We start from the raw sequence: 18,775 nt of genomic DNA, 5'->3' as shown, positions 1-18,775 counted from the left end.
TTGTAGCTACTGGGGTTCTTTCTTCTCTGGGGCCACCTGAAGGCTTTCAAACACAGTAATGAGCCCTCCTTGGGCTGGGAAATAGGAAGCTGTGTTTTAAATGCCGTGATCACAGGATTAAAGGAAACATGGCTCCATTCTGTTCTCTTGCCAGGTGGAATTATTTTTTTCTTTATGATGGTTCCAAGGTAAAGGAAGAAGGCGATCCAACAAGAGCTGGCATTTGTTACTTTTATCCTTCCCAGGTAAGCCACACAACATTTTATTGTTCAGTGAGGATCCCAGTGCCTCCAAGTGGTGACTTTTCAAAAGTATAGGGTTTACATTAGGACAGTTTGGCTAATCCAGACAATGACATTTCTACTGTCTTATTCTTAGTTGTACTATTTCTTGTTGTTCTGGTCTTAAAATTTCCAGGCAGCTCAGCATTTTCATCGTCTTTAGCTTTCTATTTCTATCATGATTTTTGTCTGCCTCCCTCTACCCCCGATTTTTTGATCAGCTCGGTTTTTAAAAGTTAGTGTTCGACTGGGCATGGTGGCTTACACCTGCAGTCCCAGCTCTTTGGGAGGCTGAGGTGGATGGGTCACCTGAGGTCAGGAGTTCAAGACCAGCCTGGCCAGCATGATGAAACCCTGTCTCTACTAAAAATCCCAAAATTAGCTGGGCGTGGTGGCATGCTCCTGTAATCCCAGCTACTTGGGAGGCTGAGGCACGAGAATCGCTTGAATCCGGGAGGCAGAGGTTGTAGTGAGCAGAGACCACGCCATTGCACTCCAGCCTGGGCAACAAGAGTGAAACTCCATCTCAAAAAAAATAAATAAATAAGTTTGTATTCAAACATATACAAAAACAGAGGCAAGTATCATGAACCCTCATATGCCATCAGTAGCTTCAACAATTATCAATACTTTGCCAATTTTTTTTTTTTTTTTTTGAGACGGAGTCTCACTCTGTCGCCCAGGGTGGAGTGCAGTGGCGTGATCTCTGCTCACTGCATGCTCCACCTCCCAGGTTCATGCCATTCTCCTGCCTCAACCTCCCGAGTAGTTGGCACTACAGGCGCCTGCTACCACGCCCAGCTAATTTTTGTATTTTTTGTAGAGACGGGGTTTTACCGTGTTAGCCAGGATGGTCTCGATCTCCTGACCTCGTGATCCACCCGCCTCAGCCTCCCAAAGTGCTGGGATTACAGGTGTGAGCCACCGCGCCCAGCAATACTTTGCCAGTTTTATATGACCTGTCTGAACCTCCTCTTCTCTCTCTCTTTTTTTTTTCCTGGAGCAAATTCTAGATGTTGCGTCATCTCACCAGTATCAAGCAACATCTCTAACTGAAAAGGGCATTATTTTGAACATTACCACACCTAACGAAAGTTACAGTAATTAGTAACAGTAATTCCTTAATATTACCTGATACCCAGACTGTATTCAAATTTTGCCTTATTGTCTTGGGTATTACTTATTCTGTTCTTCCTTCCTTCCATGCACTCATACTTCCATCCTTCTATTTCTTTTTCTTTTTCTTAATAAGGATCCAAACAGCATCCACACATTCTATCTGGTTATTTTGTATTTTAAGTCCTTTTAATAACAGTCCTCACCCAGCCACTCATCTTTTCCCCCCTCCTCTATGCCATTGAATTATTGAAGAAACCAGGTCATATGTGTGGTAGAGTGTTAGAATGTCCCACACTCTAGATTTGGCTGATTTGTTCCTCATGGTGGTGTCATTTAATGTCTCCTATCCACTGTATTTCCTTTACATTAGTAGTAAGATCTAGAGTCTTGGTTAGGTTCAAGCTCAGTTTTCTAGGTAAGAATTCTTCATGGGTGGTGTGTACATTTCCTGTGCATCCCATACTGTCTGGCTGTCCTGTGCTTTAGTTAAGGCTAAGGTTGATTAGGAGATTCTGTATATTCCCTCCTGTGACTATGCTCTGACATGGATAGTTGGGGTTAATCTGCGTCACTCTGGCCACTCTGTATGGGGGATTTGAGTAGGAGTGACAGGCTCATGCTTCTGCTAAGCATATGCCTATAATCCTAGCAACAGAAATGCACTTCTGTGCAATCATCTCATGTGTTCCTGCTGGGTGTTCTCTTAGGGTTCAGTCCTCTCAGATAGGGGTTGGCAAACTTTGTAAAGGGCCAGACGGTAAATATTTTAGGCTTTGCAAGGCACGTAAGGTCTCAATCACGTGTTCTTCTTTATTGTAACCTTTAAAAAGTGTAAGAACCATTCTTAGCTTACAGGCCATAGGAAAACAGGCAACAGACTGGATTTGGCTTGCAGGCTTTAGTATGCTGTAAGAAATGACTTAAGAGTTCAAGAATTTCAGCTTCCTACCTGGAATGTGCTCCTTTCCCACAGACCGTGCTTGACCAACAGGAGTTGCTTTGTGGACAGATTGCTGGAGTTGTCCGCTGTGTTTCTGACATTTCTGACTCTCCTCCTACTCTTGTTCGTCTGAGAAAACTGAAGTTTGCCATAAAAGTTGATGGAGATTACCTTTGGGTAAGTTGAATGACGGAATCAGTGCTGAAGTGTTGCAATGATAAGTTTAGGAAGTTATGTTGTTTCTGAGTCTTGAATTTAGAATTATCTGCCCCCCCCAACCTCATCCATGTACTGTGTTTAGTAATCACCCTCGCTTCCTGTGGTACTCTCTGCAGGTTCTCATCATCGAGTGCTTTCCAAAACATTTCTAACATATCCTGCATTGCACACAGCTGGTTTCTCCTTTCCTTTCAAAGACTTAGGCCAACTTATGGAAATTCTGTTTACTCTGTGTTGTAAATTGAGTTTTTATCATCATCTTTTCTTCTCCATGCTCTCTACACTTACTGGGTAAGTGACCCAGAGGAAACACTGATAGATATGTGTTAGGTTTCAGAGAACCCATTTTAAAAAAAAAAAAAAAGAATATTGCTTGAGTCCAGGAGTTTGATATCAGCCTGGGCAACATAGTAAGACCCCCGTCTCTACAAAAAAAATTAAAAAATTAACCAGGTGTGGTGGCTCATGCCTGTGGTCTTAGCTACTGGGGAGGCTGAGGAGAGGATTGCTTGAGCTTAGGAGTTTTAGGCTGCAGGGAGCCATGATTGCCACTGCACTCTAGCCTAGGCAACAGAGTGAGACCCTGTCTTAAAAAAATAAATAAATAAATAAAAATCACTCCTTTACATTCTAATAGTAGCATATAATCTAAAGTGCTGTTTCCCATGGCTACATTTATTTTAAGGCTTCCTGAGGTAAAGGGATGCTTAAGTGTGGGATGCTATATTCACCTTTGTAGTATTATTTCCAACATTTTTTTGTTGTTGTTGTTTTTTTTTTTTTTTTTTGAGACAGAGTCTCGATCTGTCGCCCAGGCTGGAGTGCAGTGGCGCAATCTCGGCTCACTGCAATCTCCGCCTCCCAGGTTCATGCCATTCTCCTGCCTCAGCCTCTCCGAGTAGCTGGGACTACAGGCGCCCGCCACCACGCCCGGCTAATTTTTTTGTATTTTTAGTAGAGACGGGGTTTCACTGTGGTCTCGATCTCCTGACCTCGCAATCCGCCCGCCTCGGCCTCCCAAAGTGCTGGGATTACAAGCGTGAGCCACCGCGCCCGGCCTATTTCCAACATTTTATTATGAAAATTTTTAAAAGTACTGAAGAGTTGAATTTTACAGTGAATACTCATATACCTCCTCAATTCTACAATTAGCATTTTATTATAGTTGTTTTATTACCTATCTATTCATTCCTTTATCCCCCCATTAATTCAAATTATTTTTATTTTATTTTATTGAGACAGGGTCTCAATCTGTTGCCCAGGATGGAGTGCCGAGGTGTGACCTTGGTTTACTGCAACCTCCGCCTCCCAGGCTCAAACGATCCTCCCACCTCAGCCTCCTGAGTTGCTGGGACCACAGGCATGTACCACCATGCCCAGCTAATTTTTTAAATTTTTTCTAGAGGCAGGGTTTCACCATGCTGCCCAGGCTGGTCTTGAACTCCTCAGCTCAAGGAATTCTCCCGCCTTGGCCTCCCAAAGTGCTGGGATTACAGGCGCGAAACACTGTAACCCAGCCCCAGATTATTTTGTTACAATTTTCAAAGTAAGTTGCACACATTAGTGTACTCTCCATGCAGATACTCTATCATGCATATCATCAACTAAAATTTAATGTTTGGGGCCGAGCGCTGTGGCTCAGGCCTGTAATCCCAGCACTTTGGGAGGCCAAGATGGTCGGATCACCTGAGGTCAGGAGTTCAAGACCAGCCTGACCAACATAGATAAACCCTGTCTGTACTAAAAATACAAAATTAGCCGGGTGTGGTGGCACATGCCTGTAATCCCAGCTACTCGGGAGGCTGAGGCAGGAGACTTGCTTGAACCCGGGAGGCAGAGGTTGCAGTGAGCTGAGATCGCGCCATTGCACTCATTCCATCCTGGGCAACAAAAGCGAAACCACCTCAAAAAAAAAAAAAAAAAAAAGGTTTAATGTTTGTTTGTGGTTACATGCCTTACAGGCGTCTGTCTTGCCACTTAACACTTGTGAAATTCGTTCATATTGTTGCATCTATCGGCGTTCATTCCATTTTATTATCAAACAGTATTCTGTTGTCTGAATATATCACAATCTGTTCTTCTTTTGATGGACATCTGAACTGTGTCCAGTTGGGGATATTAAGGATGAGGCTTCTGGGAACATTCCTATACAAGTATTTTGGTGAACACATGTTTTCATCTCTCCTGGGTAAATATCCAGTCCTGGAACTGCTGGGTCATAGAGTAGGTGTATGTTGGATTTTATAGGAAACTGTTAGACCTTTTCCTTTAGTGGTTGTACCATTTTACATTCCTACAGTGGTTGTACCATTTTACATTCCTACCAAGAATGTATGAGAATTCCAGTTACTCCACATCCTCATCAGCGTTGAGATTGACAGTCTGTTCATCTTAGCCATTCTGCTGGATGTGCAGTGGTATGTTATTGTGGTTTTAGTCTTCACTTCCCTGATGACTAATGATAGTGAGGCCTTTTCATGTGCTTAATGACCACTTGAATATCTTCCTTCGTGAAGTGTCCATTCAAAGCCCTGCCCATTTTTTAAATTGGGTTTTATTTTTTTAATTGAATTGTAGTTCTTTTTATGTCCTAGATACCAGTTCTTTGTCAGATACATCTTTTTAAAATAATTTCTCCCAGTTTGTGGCATGCCTATTAATTTTCTTGTTGTCTTTTGATGAGCAGAAATTTTTCATTTTAATGAAGTCTAACTTATCAATTTTATCTTTTTATGGTTATTGCTGTCTGTGTCTTGCCTGAAAAAACCACTGCCTACTCCATTGGAGGAGATAGTCTCCCTTTTTTATTTTTGTAAGAATTTGATAGTTTTAGCTTTTAAATTTAGATCTGTAATCCACTTTGGGTTAATATTCATGAATGGTGTGAATAGAGGTCAAGGATCTTTTTTTTTTTTTTTTTCCACCTGGATAACCAGTTCTTCCAGCATCATTGTTGAAAACATTTTCCTTCCCCTATTGGATTTCCCTTTGGTTCCTTTGCCAAAGATCAGATGACCATTTAAGTGTGGGTCTATTTCTGGACTCTCTTCGGCTTTTCCACAGATCTGTTTGAAGATTCTGTGTGAGTACCACACTGTCTTGATTTCTATAGCTTTATAGTAAGTCTTGAAACCAGATAGTATAAGTCCTCCAACCTTATTCTTTCTCAAGATAGCTTTGGATATTTCAGGTTCTTTGTGTTTTCATTGTACAATCAGTTTGTCGGTTTCTGAAGAAAAGCTGGTGGGATTATTATTGGAATTGCATTCAGTCTGTTCATCAATTGGAAGAATTGAACACTTCTTACATGCCAGACTGTTGTAAGCTCTTGGATTACATGTGGGAACAAAGCAAAGATCCTTGTGCTACTGTAGCTTACATTCAGAGGGAATTTTTGTTTATTTGTTTTCTGTCAGGGTTTACTAGTTTAAATATCTGATGATTCCCTTGGGACAGATTCCTAGAGAATTACTACATCAAGTAATAGGAACTTTTTCAGGCTCTTTAAACATATGACCAGATTACTTTCTAACTCAGCAAGTACTTTTTTTTTTGAGACGGAGTCTCGCTTTTTGCCAGGCTGGAGTGCAGTGGCACGATCTCGGCTCACTGCAACCTCTGCCTCCCAGGTTCAAGCGATTCTCCTGCCTCAGCCTCCTGAGTAGCTGGGACTACAGGCACCCGCCACCACGCCCAGTATTTTTAGTAGAGACGGGGTTTCACCATGTTGGTCAGGATGGTCTCGATCTCTTGACCTCGTGATCCACTCATCTTGACCTCCCAAAGTGGTGGGATTACAGGCGTGAGCCACCGTGCCCGGCCAAGTATTTATCTTCTGTGGAACTAATCACTAGGCTCAGCATTTTGGAGATCTAGGACTGGGAAGATCACGGTCAGTTCTTGCTCCCAAAGCACTCTATCCAGCTGGAGAGACATGATGGCCATTCATGAAGGAGTTTGAGTCCTGTCTGTTGTTTGTAATGGAATCCAGATTAAACATCCACTGTCCAAATAACAGTCCTAACAATGCAAGGGTCAGAAAAAAGGTCAGCATTATTGGCTCGAGGTAATAGAACAGACCTCATAGAGATACTGAAATCGGTGGTGGGCACTGAAGGTTATGAGTAAGTTCTGGGGAATGAACAATAAGGAATAGGACATTTGGGATTGGACAACATGAACTGAGGTACAGAACTTACTTGTCCGTGGAGATTAACTTGGCCAGAATGGAGGGTGTGGACTCAGGGACAATAGAAGATCAATTTCGATGGGCCAGTGAAGTCAGATAATTGAGAGCCCTGGATGCCAGGATTCTGGGCTTTGACTCAAAGAGAAGGAAAATGCTTGTCTTCCTGGTTTCTCTCTTTACAGGTGCTGGGCTGTGCTGTGGAGCTCCCTGATGTCAGCTGCAAGCGGTTTCTGGATCAGCTAATTGGATTCTTTAATTTTTACAATGGACCTGTTTCCTTAGCTTATGAGGTACGAGTATGGGATTGAGGAGTCTTACATTGGGCCTCTTTATAAAAACCGATATTGCCAGAATGCAGCACTTACTCTGGGGTCTTGTATACTTCATATAAACACATTGTGTCTGGGGACAAGGTCAGGAGCTCTTGGAGCCCCCTCATATGCCTTAGGGCCTAGTGGCATAGGTCACATTTATTCCAAATGTTTATCCCCATCTCCTTCCTGGGATGTTTAGAAAGCGCAGGCCCTTCTTGCCACCCCCATGCGGCAGGCGACGTGGATCTGTGATAGGGTACGTTTAAAACAGGTCCTCCCTTCCGGTCAGTTTCCTGTGTGAGGAGCAATTTTTGAGGTAGTTGGGACTCTGGCCAAAGAGTCTGTCCCTCAAAATCTCAGATATTGACCTGAGGCTCTTTCTGTTTTAGAACTGTTCTCAGGAAGAACTGAGCATGGAGTGGGACACCTTCATCGAACAAATTCTGAAAAACACCAGTGATCTGCATAAGATTTTCAATTCCCTCTGGAACTTGGACCAAACTAAAGTAACATTTTCATCCTCCTCATTCATTTTGTATGTAAGACTAGGGCTTCTGGATACTTATTTTAATATTCCTGAAGTGAACTATATCTGGAAAAGTGAGTAGAATGTCACTTCTCAGGCAGGGCCATGACACAGCAGGTCACCTCTCAGCCTCATTTCCCTTATCCAAAGAATGGTGTCAGCATACCTGCCTTCTAGAACTGTTTTTGTTTGTTTGTTTGTTTGTTTTTTGAGACGGAGTCTCACTCTGTCGCCCAGGCTGGAGTGCAGTGGCGCAATCTCAGCTCACGGCAAGCTCCTCCTCCCGGGTTCACGCCATTCTCCCGCCTCAGCCTCCGAGTAGCTGGGACTACAGGCGCCCGCCACCACGCCCGGCTAATTTTTTGTATTTTTAGTAGAGATGGGGTTTCACCATGGTCTCGATCTCCTGACCTCGTGATCCGCCCGCCTCGGCCTCCCAAAGTGCTGGGATTACAAGCGTGAGCCACCGTGCCCGGCCCTCTTCTAGAACTGTTTTGATGATCAAGTGAAGCAGTACCTCAAATGACACCAAGTAAATGCTCAGTAAAGGGAATTATTATTTTATTCATGCCTCTGGAGTGTTGAACTCAGTAATCTGAAGGCCGCCCCTCTTGATATTCATATCATATGATCTAGTTATTCTCAGCATCAAAAATGCCCAGCATGAACATTTCAAAAACAAGGTTGCTGTCTTTGAGAGAGAATGGTTGGGAACTGTTTTTGTATCTCTGAGCCGCTCTGTTTGCGGTTGGCACTCAGTGAAACCTAGGTTGCTTGTGTGGCTGGCCTGACCACCTGTGCTGCCCCATTAAGAGCCAGCTACCTGAGCCCTGACTCACAGCCCTCTCCTGTGTCTCACTGTGATAGTAAATAGTGTCCCTGTAGCAGGGGTGTGGTGCTGTGACTCAGCCTTCACAGAGCATGACTCCACCAGATATGGGGAAGGGTTTTCCCTGCTCCAGTCTGGAAAACTTCCTGTAGCTGGCCCCAAAGCTTTATAGAATGGCTGGCTGGGACGGCACAGTCTTGAGGCTATGAAGAATAAACTTCTTAATGTGTCAGCAGCTCCGGAGGCTCCATTAACACTAGTTCTAACAGCTGGTGGATACTTGCTGGTTCTAGCTGGCAAGTGGAAGTCTGAGGAGGCTGCTGGTTATTGCTGGCTCTTCCTGACCAGGTCCAGATGCTTTTGTTGTATTTTTAGGGACTTCTAGGCCCCTGACTCTATACAAGGAATTTGGAACTGAGGCATATTTCCCCGAGTGAAAGAGCATGATGTTTTCATTTTATATGATGGAATAGAGTCATGGAACCTGGTTCAGACATCAAGCCACCTGTATCACCATGGGGATTGTGCTTCAGAAGGAAGGTGGAGGATAGGGTAGGTGGGTTTGACCTGGTACCATGACATGTATTGATAGGATACACCCTCCTCTTCTGCTGCCGTCAGGTCTTAGCATTCTCAGGGTAGATAGGGTCTCCCAGGCCATCTACTCTGACCCCTTTGAATAGCCATATGCCATATTTGCTGCACCTTCTAGCTTCTGGACAGGCCTCCTTGTTCTAAGAATTTGGCATTTAGTGGTGTCAGCAGTTCTGAGTATAGAGAGGTAGAATAGTCCCAAGCCGTGGCACAGCTTTCACTGTGTGGCGCATTCTCCTTTTCCAGGCTTTGAGCTACACCCTGTCCAGCTGTTCTGTACAGCCCTTTCCCCTTTTCTCCCTTCCTGATTGTGAGCATGCTGATGGGTGGGCATGATGCCTCTTGCCCTGCACAGGTGGAGCCCCTGTTGTTGCTGAAGGCAGCCCGCATTCTGCAGACCTGCCAGCGCTCGCCTCACATTCTCGCTGGCTGCATCCTCTATAAAGGACTGTGAGTAACTCCAGACCCCTCTCCTCCAGCCCCATTCTCCTGCTGCACAACTGACCATCAGCCACCTCCAGATCACAGTGGGGAGCCCAGTCTCTGGCCAGTTCCAAGTGGGCTGGTTTGGCAAGTATCAGGTAGTTTAGATTTGACTTAGTTTAGAAAGACAGGTGTGTACCTGTCTTTGAGCAAAGCGGAGAAATTGGAAATAGTTGTGTTCAGAAAAGAGTTAAGAATGTACAAGGAATCCCTATAATTCTCAGTATGGGGCATGCTGGAATAGTTGTCAGTTTGCAAAACGCTAATGCAGAGTCCCCAGCGTTGCCAGCAGCCAGCACTGTAAGTCAAGAGGCATGGAAGGGGCCTGCTGTGGCCCTCCTCCTGCTGCCCAGAGACCCTGGTGTGCTTGCCTCAGCTCAGCTCTGCAAAGCAGCCTTACAGGCCCTTATCCAGCTGCCTTCCAGCCTCTTGGCTGGGCCTGTGTCTTGGTTGGCCTCTGAGAATTCACTGCACTTCTTCATGTAGTTGGAGGGCTTCTTCGTGAATCTGAGTGCCCAAGAGCCACTCTAGGTCATCTAAGGCCTCTCTCCTCATGGAGGGTTTGCTGTCACAGCCCAGGGCAGGCAGGGCCATTGTGCTGTGCCGGGAGCTTCCTGAGGAGCAGGTGACTACTGTGCAACTGGAGAAGCACTCAGGCTCTTGCAGGGGCCCTTGGGCCAGACAGGCTGGGCCCCAGATCCTGCCTTCTTTTGCCAGCCATGTGGCCTTGGGCAAGTTGCTTAGCCTCAATTTTCTCTTCTGGGAAATAGACATCCCTTGTGAAGAATGAAATGAGATGACAGATGCAGAAGAACCGAGCATAGACCCTGGTGGGCTTTGCACTCTTCTTCCTTGCCCTGGTTCTTATCATGGTGGTTCTGAATCAGCTGTGGGACTTCCAAGTTCATCAGCAACATAGCCACCAAAGAGAGTATTTTTTTCCCCTTTTCTCATTTTGCATTTCTTAAATGTATATATATATATATATATATATATATATTTCTTTTCTTTTTTGTAGGGACGAGGTCTTGCTATGTTGCCCAGGCTGGTCTCAAACACCTGGCTTCAAGCGATCCTCAGCTTCCCAAACTGCTTGGATTATAGGCATGAGCCACTGGACCCAGCCTGTATTTAAATTATACAGCTAATACATGAATACATTTTCACTGTAAACAAATCAATCAATAGAGGAACACACAGAGCACAATTTAAAAGCCCCCCTTCTTTCTTCACTGTTTTTTTTCTTTGTTTGTTTGTTTGTTTTTGAGACACAGTCTTGCTTTGTTGCCCAGGCTGTAGTGCAGTGGCATAAACACAGCTTACTATAGCCTCGACCTCTTGGACTCAAGTGATCCTCCCACCTCAGCCTCCCACGTAGCTGGGACAACAAGCACTTGCTACTACACCTGGCCAAGTGTTTGATTTTTTTTTTTTTTTTTTTTTTTTTTTTTTGTGGAAATGGGGTCTCACTATGTTGCTCATGGAGGTCTCAAACTCCTAAGCTCAAGTTATTCTCCCACCTCAGCCTCCCAAAGTGCTGTGATTATAGGAGTAAGCCACTGTGCCCAGCCTCTCCCCTCACTCTTAACCTGTCCTCACCATTGGCAGTTTGGTGGGCATCTTGCTCTTTCTGTGTGTTTGTCCCCACCGGTACATGTATGCATATATTGATTTTGTTTATTTTTGCTATCTCCTTAAATAGGATCACATGGTTTCTCAGTGCATACAGTGAAGATTTCTTTACCAGTTCATATGGGTCCACCTCATTCTTATGAGGGCTGCACACATTTTGGGATTCTGGCTGTGTTGTGCTTTACTCTCTTGTTGATGAACATTTTGATGGTTTACTCATTTTTTAATTGTTTTTACCATTCTCCCTGTAATGAATATTCTTACGCATACGTCTTGGTACAAGCTGAGTCAAAGGGTTTGGATATTTTAAATGTTGGTAGGAACTGCCAGAGTGCCCTCTGTAAGGGTTTTACCAGTTGAAACTCTCACCAGCCAAGTCCCCAAGATCCTCGTCAACACGGGCTGTTAGGCACCTTTAAAATTCAGAGTGTTTTGGTGTATTTCTTCTCATGGTGTTCTTGTTCTGTGTGTGACCTCCTAGGATTGTCAGCACCCAGCTCCCGCCCTCCCTTACCGCCAAGGTCCTGCTTCACCGAACAGCACCTCAGGAGCAGGTATTGTAAAGTCCACCCACCTGGCTGGACGGCATGCCCCAGAGCACCGGTCACCAAGCCTGAGGCTGGAGGGATCAGGAGCAGAGGCCGCGGAGCAGTTGTTTCACTTGGTCTTGTCAGGACCCCGAGTCCTCCAGTGTCATTCTCCTCAATAGTGAAGCCATTGGCCAGGCTGAAAGAAAATGTTTTCTTCCACAAGCTAGGCCTGGATAGTTGTTTTTTCTTCAAACCAAGTAAATCTGTGAGAATTCGACTTCCCATAAGAATTCGATGTCTCTTTATGTCAAAGAGATGTTAGACTTTTCAGAGACAGACTGTAAAGGATGTGTCTTTAGAAAGATTTAGGGGGTCGGGCACGGTGGTTCACACCTGTAATCCCAGCACTTTGGGTGGCTGAGGCAGGCAGATCACTTGAGGTCAGAAGTTCAAGACCAGCCTGGCCAACATGATGAAACCCCATCTCTATTTAAAGTACAAAAATTAGCTGGGTGTGGTGGTGCACACCTGTAAATCCCAGCTACTTGGGAGGCTGAGGCAGGAGAATTGCTTGAACCTGGCAGGCAGAGGTTGAGGTGAGCCGAGATCGTGCCACTGCACTCCAGCCTGGGTAGCAAGAGTGAGACTCTGTCTCAAAAAATAAAAATAAAAAAAAAAATAAGGAAAACAAACTCTTCTAAAATACTTCCATTTTATGTTTATTTAATTGTTTTTATATTGAAAAAAAGTCATGCATACTCATTGAGAATAAAATTGCCCATCTTTGAACTGTACAGGGATAACCACTGCCAGCATCTGGCATATCTCCTTCTAGTCCTTTTTTTGTTTTGTGTATGAAGCTATGGTTTCCAGTATATCATGAGGCTCTCTTTTTACACGTATTAGATAAGCAGGCATGTAAAATGCTGGTGGGGCTCTATTCAGCCTCCTCAGCCACTGTTGCTATAGGTGTCAATTTGAGCAGCCTTTCTGGGAAACACTTGGATAATGAGAACGTTAAGGATGCCCTTTATTTTTTTCCTAATAATTTGACTTCTAGGAATGTATCTTAAGGAAATAATGTAATTGCTGCAAAAAATTTATACTCAAAACTTGATCACAACAAGCTTTATGAAGGTGAAAAATCAGACAAAACTTGAATGCTTAAGGTAGGAGGTGGCAAATTATGGCCTGTGGGCCACCTGCCTACAAATGAAGTCTTATTTGGCTGCTTTTGAGCTATAATAACAGAGCCGAGTAGGTGGGACAGAGACCATATGCCCTGCAAACCCAAAAATATTTACTGTCTCGTCTCTGGCACAGAAAGTTTACTAATTACTGGTCTAAGGTAGGTAAATGATTAATTTACTCAGATCACTGAAACCTTCATAAAATTTTAATCAGCCGTTTAAAATGGCCAAAGATGTTTTAATGGCAGGAATTGCGTGTTACTGTTTTAAGCAGAAATATGGAATTTTATATAGTGTGGTCTGAAAAGTATAAAAAATGCATAGGCTTAAGGAAAAAATACCCAATATTAATAGCACTAGCTTGGGGGTGAGGGATTGTATGTGATTTTTTTTTTTCAATGCTTTGTCTAGGGTAAATTGAGGTTAGGCTTAGTAATCTAAAACATGAATTTTTAAAAAATCATCAAAAAAGAAAGAACACCATATCATTCTAAGATTGAAAGTCATTTTGGCTAGAAGAGCAGTTCTTGTTTGGTTTTGTTTTGTTTGGGTGGGTTCTTTTGGAACCCTCAGATTGAGATAAGAGATGTTTTCATTTTTTGAGAAAATAATCAGGTTTCAGGCCCTGATTGTGAACCAGAACAAACGAGAGATCTGGTATAGCATTTTGTTTAGGTCAAATCCTTTATAGTGAGAGTCACAGTACTTTGACATTTTTATTATAATGGAATTTATGTGAATTCTACATCGGGGCTGTGGCAGATGTGACTGTATTCTAGAATACGAGTTCCCCAAAGGTGTAAAAGAGAACACGAATCCTCAATTTTGTTCCCAGAAGGGAGAGAGACTGAGAAAATCAGAACGTAGAGTGTGACGTGAGTTTGGGTGGAGCTGCTGCCTTGCAGCCTGTGTGGGCCCAGGTTCTTGCTTCATCCCAGCCATAGTGGGAGCCAGCAGCTTGGGGGAGCTTCTGTTCCATCTGCTTGGCTCTTAGCATGTGGTTGGGACAAGCTTTCTGGGCCTGGCTAAGTTTTATGAACAGATGGCACAGCAAATTCCTGATGGTTAGGTCAAGAGGAGAATGTGGTGCCCAGCGCCAACTTCTGTGTGTGTTTGTTTCCAGAGACTCCCAACGGGAGGGGATGCCCCACAGGAACATGGTAAGTAGTGAGGCACATGGTTGCCTCTTGAGAATGGCAGTCTTTTGTGCCACCTATCCCTGTACAAGTTATGTGAAGGGCCGAGCCATCTGCATGTTTATTTCCTCTGCTCATAATAGGAAAATGGATGTCATGGAGCTTCAAGAATCGAGTTACCCACCAGAACCCTAATGGTAAAGCTATGATTTTAGGCATGCTGTCACATCCCTGCTTTCAGACCCTCCTTAACTTCATACTGTGAGACTGCTCGGTCAAGTGCCAGGAGATTGTGATTGGGAGAGGGTAAGACAAACAGCGACTGCCAGAAAGACCTTTTGCAGGATGTGGAGGCGTCCTCAGGAGAGTTATTTCTATTTATTCTGAAGCCTGAGTTGGAGCAGATCCCTTTCTTAGCTTATATCTTCTTCTTGTAAAAGTGCTTTTCAACTTTTCTCTCCCGAACATCTTCCTTCTCCAAAGCTAGGAGTCATGTTGCCTGCAGGGACTCTTTCCTTACTGGGCCCAGGAGTTCGAGCTGCAGTTTGGCAACCTGTGTCCTGGCTGAGGAATGCACTCACAGCACCCCTTTCCGAGCCCGCATGTGCGTTGGATGCATCACGCCAGCGCAGCTATTGCCCGACTGCCCTCTCTGGCTCGGGGAAAGCCCTGTTCATGTTGCTTTGCAATTCCAGGAGCGGCATTGCCCCCGAATGTCCAGATTATCCCTGTTTTTGTGACCAAAGAGGAAGCCATTAGTCTCCACGAGTTCCCAGTGGAACAGATGACAAGGTAAGGGAGTGCACAGAGAGTTAACCTTACACCACACCTGAGGGACCCCATCGTGTGATTGGTTGAAAAACAAACCTCTGATACATCCCATCCTTCCTTAATTCCATCTTCGCCACGCCCTGTCTTGTAAGGGAGCATCTGGATCTTGAGTTCGTTAAGAAACAGAGTGGCATAGTGAGATGACATTGGCTTTCACATCCCAGATCTCTTACTTATACCAGTATGGGACCTTGGGCAAGTCCATTCCCTGCCTGAGCCTCAGTTTTTTCATCTGAAAAGTAGACACAATAGTATCCCTTTCATGAGTTCATTGTGACACTTGAAAATAGTATATGTACAGCACCTAGTACAGGGCCTGATGGCATAGGAGACCTTCCAAATGTGGGCCAGTCTTATTCAGTGGGCTCTGCCATTTTCAGTAGGTGAGCCTGGTGTCACTACGTGAAGCCGTGAGGGCCAGATGTTGCTGTATTTTTACTCCTGTGATTTAACTCTGGTGGCCTCTTAGGCTCTGTGGCCTCAGGCACCCCCTTGTCCTTGATGCCTGTGCTTTACTCCTCACTGTGGAAGGGCACTTGTCCTGCAGTCTGTCGACATGCCCCTTCCTCACATCTCTCTTGTTTGCCAGGTCTCTAGCATCTCCAGCAGGACTCCAGGATGGTTCAGCCCAGCACCATCCAAAGGGTGGGAGCACATCTGCCCTGAAAGAAAACGCCACTGGCGATGTGGAATCCATGGCCTGGACCACCCCAGAGCCCACATCCCCTGATGAAGCTTGTCCAGATGGCAGGAAGGCGAACGGATGCTTGTCTGGCCAGGATCTGGAGAGCATCAGGCCCGCAGGACTGCACAACACTGCCAGGGGTGAGGTTCTTGGCCTCAGCTGCTCCCTGGGGAAGGAACTAGTCTTTCTCCAAGAGGAACTCGACTTGTCTGAAATCCACATTCCAGAGGCTCAGGAAGTGGGAACGGCCTCAGGTCATTTTGCCTTCCTACATGTGCCTGTTCCAGATGGCAGGGCTCCTTACTGCAAGCCATCTCTCAGCACCTCCAGCAGCCTGGAACCCACGCCTCCTGAGGACACAGCCGTCAGCAGCCTGCGCCGTCCGTCTGCTCCTGAGATGCTCACCCAGCGTGGAGCCCAAGAGCAGCTCGAAGACCATCCTGGCCATAGCAGCCAAGCCCCCATTCCTAGAGCAGACCCTCTCCCCAGAGGGACCCGCAGGCCCTTGGTACTGCCTCGCTTAGATCCAGGGCAGAGAGGAAACAAGCTTTCCACGGAGGAACAAGGCCTGGATCAGGATGTTGATGGGGTCTGTGAAAGCCACGCAGCCCCTGGTCTGGAATGCAGTTCAGGCTCAGCAAACTCTCAGGGTGCTGGCCCCTCTGCAGACGGAATCAGCTCCAGGCTGACACCAGCAGAGTCCTGCATGGGGCTCGTGAGGATGAATCTCTACACTCACTGCATCAAGGGGCTGGTGCTGTCCCTGCTGGCTGAGGAGCCGCTGCTGGGAGACAGCGCAGGCATAGAGGAAGTGGTGAGTGTCCTCAGACCTTCCCCTGCCCCTCTGCGGCCTCTGCTGATCTCCTATGCTTCCCTCACAGCACTGTGCCGACACCCAGGGAAGGGATAAAGGCTCAGCCCTCAGTTGTGTGACCCTGGGCGAGACGTTCTTGTTTAGACGATGGAGGTAGTACCTCCCTCTGGGTTTTTGTGAGGGGTAAGAGTGAGTCATAGCACTGGTGGTGCATTGGCATCCAACAAGTGTTGGTTCTCTTCTTCCATTGCTTCTAGTTTTGCAGAGCGCAGGCCTTGGAGGAAGGGAAGGCCTGAGATGGAATCCTGGCCCTTGTCCTCTAGCTGTGTGAACTTGCCCACAGACCTTTGTCCCCTTGAGCCTCGGCTAACTCCTCAGTCCTATAGGGGTGGTGGTAGACCCTCCTGTTCCAGATGCAGTGAGATAATGCAGGCAGAGACTGCATGCATATGTGCACGGTCACTGTTGTGCCGCCCCTGCTCATGGCCTCATTTCCTAGCCTGGACAGCTCTAGGTTCCGTGTCGGCTGGAGACTCCTCTGCAGTGTGTCATAGCCTGGGTTGGGAGTTCCCCGGAAACCCAGTGTTTCCCTCCATAGCCCCAGCATCGTACCTGATCTGAAGCTCCTTCCTAGAAGGCTGGGACGTCTGAAATCTTACCTGGTTCTGGAGGGCTCTTAAACTATTCCAGCCCCTTCCCCGTTTAGAGGATTAGAGTGGTAAACTGACCTTCCTTGGGACCCACGCTGGAGATTCGGTTGCTATAGTAACAGCCTTGCTTTAGTAGGCAGGGAAAGTGGTAGCAGCAAGAACAGCAGGTTGAAATTGCTGCAGGGTAAATGGTGTCTTGGGGCTTTCCTTGTTTTTATTCTTAAATGTGTATTATTCTAAGCTGATCTGACTATCATGCAGGGCTTGTGACCCTCCATAAATGAGCTAGTCACCTTGAAATACAGAAGAAAAGATAAGACTGCACAGCAGCTTCCCTGCACAGAGCTCCTGGCAAGAGAATGCTCTCTGGAGCTGTCAGGCTTCTCTGTCCCCTTTCCACAGACCCTGGATCACTGAGTTATGGCTCATTTGCTTCCTGTATCTCCATTCACCATAGCTAGGAGTGACTATCGGTCTCCTTCTTATAGCAATGCAGGGAGTTGTGGCTGCAGTGTTAAACGCCTCATCTCCCTGCCGATGCCTTGGTTTTCATGGTCTATTCTGCACAGTGTCGAGCCTTAGAAATGTCATTTTGAAGGGCCCAGTGCTTGAATGCTATAAAGTGGATATAATACCTTTCTTTTTACCTTCCCCCACAAAAAGGAAAAAATAGCCCATGACATCAGCCTCCATGGGCTTCTGTGGAAAGCAGGGTTTGAGGCTGGCTAGGCCCTGGGAAATAGACTGCAGTTTTATGGAAGGAAAAAAAGCTAATCTTTTCTTTTTTTTTTTTTGAGTTGGAGTTTCACTCTTGTTGCCCAGGCTGGAGTGCAATGGCGTGATCTCGGCTCACTGCAACTTCCGCCTCCCCAATTCAAGCAGTTCCCCTACCTCAACTTCCCGAGTAGCTGGGATTACAGGCACGTGCCACCAGGCCTGGCTAATTTTGTATTTTTAGTAGGGATGGGGTTTCTCCATGTTGGTCAGGCTGGTCTCAAACTCCTGACCTCAGGTAATCTGCCCACCTCAGCCTCCCAAAGTGCTGGGATTATAGGCATGATTGCATCCAGCCCTGAAAAGCTAATCTTTTCTAGTATGGAGTGACTAACTTTGATCAGCCCACTGGTTTGAGAGTGGGTTTGTTAATCAGACCCAAAGGATTTCTGTTTTATAATCTGGGAGAGGTGTTTGATTGCCTTTTTGTCCCAGACTAGCCTTGAAAATACTTTATCTGATTTCCCTGCAGCCCCTCTGCTACTGTCTAGAAAAACCAAATACCCCCAGTTATGGTGAGCACACCCCTTTTGCAAGGGCTCCTTAATGATGTTACATACTGCCAAGCTGCCCTTGTGTCATTTGGCTGTCTTGTCTTTGGGTGGATCAGCTTCTGCAGGGAGTGGGGGTAGGGTGAGGGGCAGCAGGGCTTGGGATGGTGGAAGGAGCTGTGGGTGGAGCAGCCAGGAGGGTTGGGGTTGGGGCTGGAATTCCCTCAGAGGGAGTGGAATAGGCTCACACCAGGGGGCAGCATAGAGCCGCTGATAGTCCATTACTCAAACCCCAAGATAATCTCATTGACCTTCAAACACAGTGATCAGATTAATTATTTATCACTACAATAGGACATAGAGCTTCTGTGTACAGTACATGAGGCTTGAAGTTAGTGTGAGAGTGTTGCCATAAAACATTTTATGAAAAAACACCTTCCCCCAACTGGGAAACCGGTATCTCTAAGTGAATGTGTGTTCCATGCATTGCTCCTTCTGCACGCTGTGTCACACACTGACATTTGTGCCACTTGCTTTCGTGTGCACTA

The 18,775-nt window shown here is 45.9% G+C and overlaps 1 protein-coding gene across 6 annotated transcripts in view; it reads left to right on the top strand.

The window, feature by feature from the left end:
- The window catches only part of HPS4 (HPS4 biogenesis of lysosomal organelles complex 3 subunit 2), a 39,531-nt gene that overhangs the window by 4,346 nt on the left and 16,410 nt on the right, over window positions 1-18,775 (top strand). For 5 of the 6 annotated variants that reach the window (XR_004030986.1, XR_004030984.1, XR_004030985.1 and 2 more), the window contains exons 3-11: window positions 155-245; window positions 2,374-2,517; window positions 6,931-7,038; window positions 7,452-7,568; window positions 9,367-9,461; window positions 11,608-11,680; window positions 13,970-14,006; window positions 14,678-14,774; window positions 15,403-16,312. Coding sequence is in view for 3 of the 6 variants with exons in the window: in XM_030816013.1 (XP_030671873.1) it covers window positions 155-245; window positions 2,374-2,517; window positions 6,931-7,038; window positions 7,452-7,568; window positions 9,367-9,461; window positions 11,608-11,680; window positions 13,970-14,006; window positions 14,678-14,774; window positions 15,403-16,312 (1,672 nt within the window). In the remaining 3 variants the exon portion in view is untranslated. Of the gene's footprint in view, window positions 1-154; window positions 246-2,373; window positions 2,518-6,930; window positions 7,039-7,451; window positions 7,569-9,366; window positions 9,462-11,607; window positions 11,681-13,969; window positions 14,007-14,125; window positions 14,180-14,677; window positions 14,775-15,402; window positions 16,313-18,775 lie in introns of all 6 variants that reach the window. The other variant, XM_030816014.1, reaches the window with a different exon arrangement.

This window comes from Nomascus leucogenys, chromosome 7b (assembly GCF_006542625.1).
Source record: "Nomascus leucogenys isolate Asia chromosome 7b, Asia_NLE_v1, whole genome shotgun sequence".
Classification (NCBI taxonomy): Eukaryota; Metazoa; Chordata; class Mammalia; order Primates; family Hylobatidae; genus Nomascus; species Nomascus leucogenys.
Note: the sequence above shows the minus strand (reverse complement) of the source record. Positions and strands in the feature narration are given on the sequence as shown.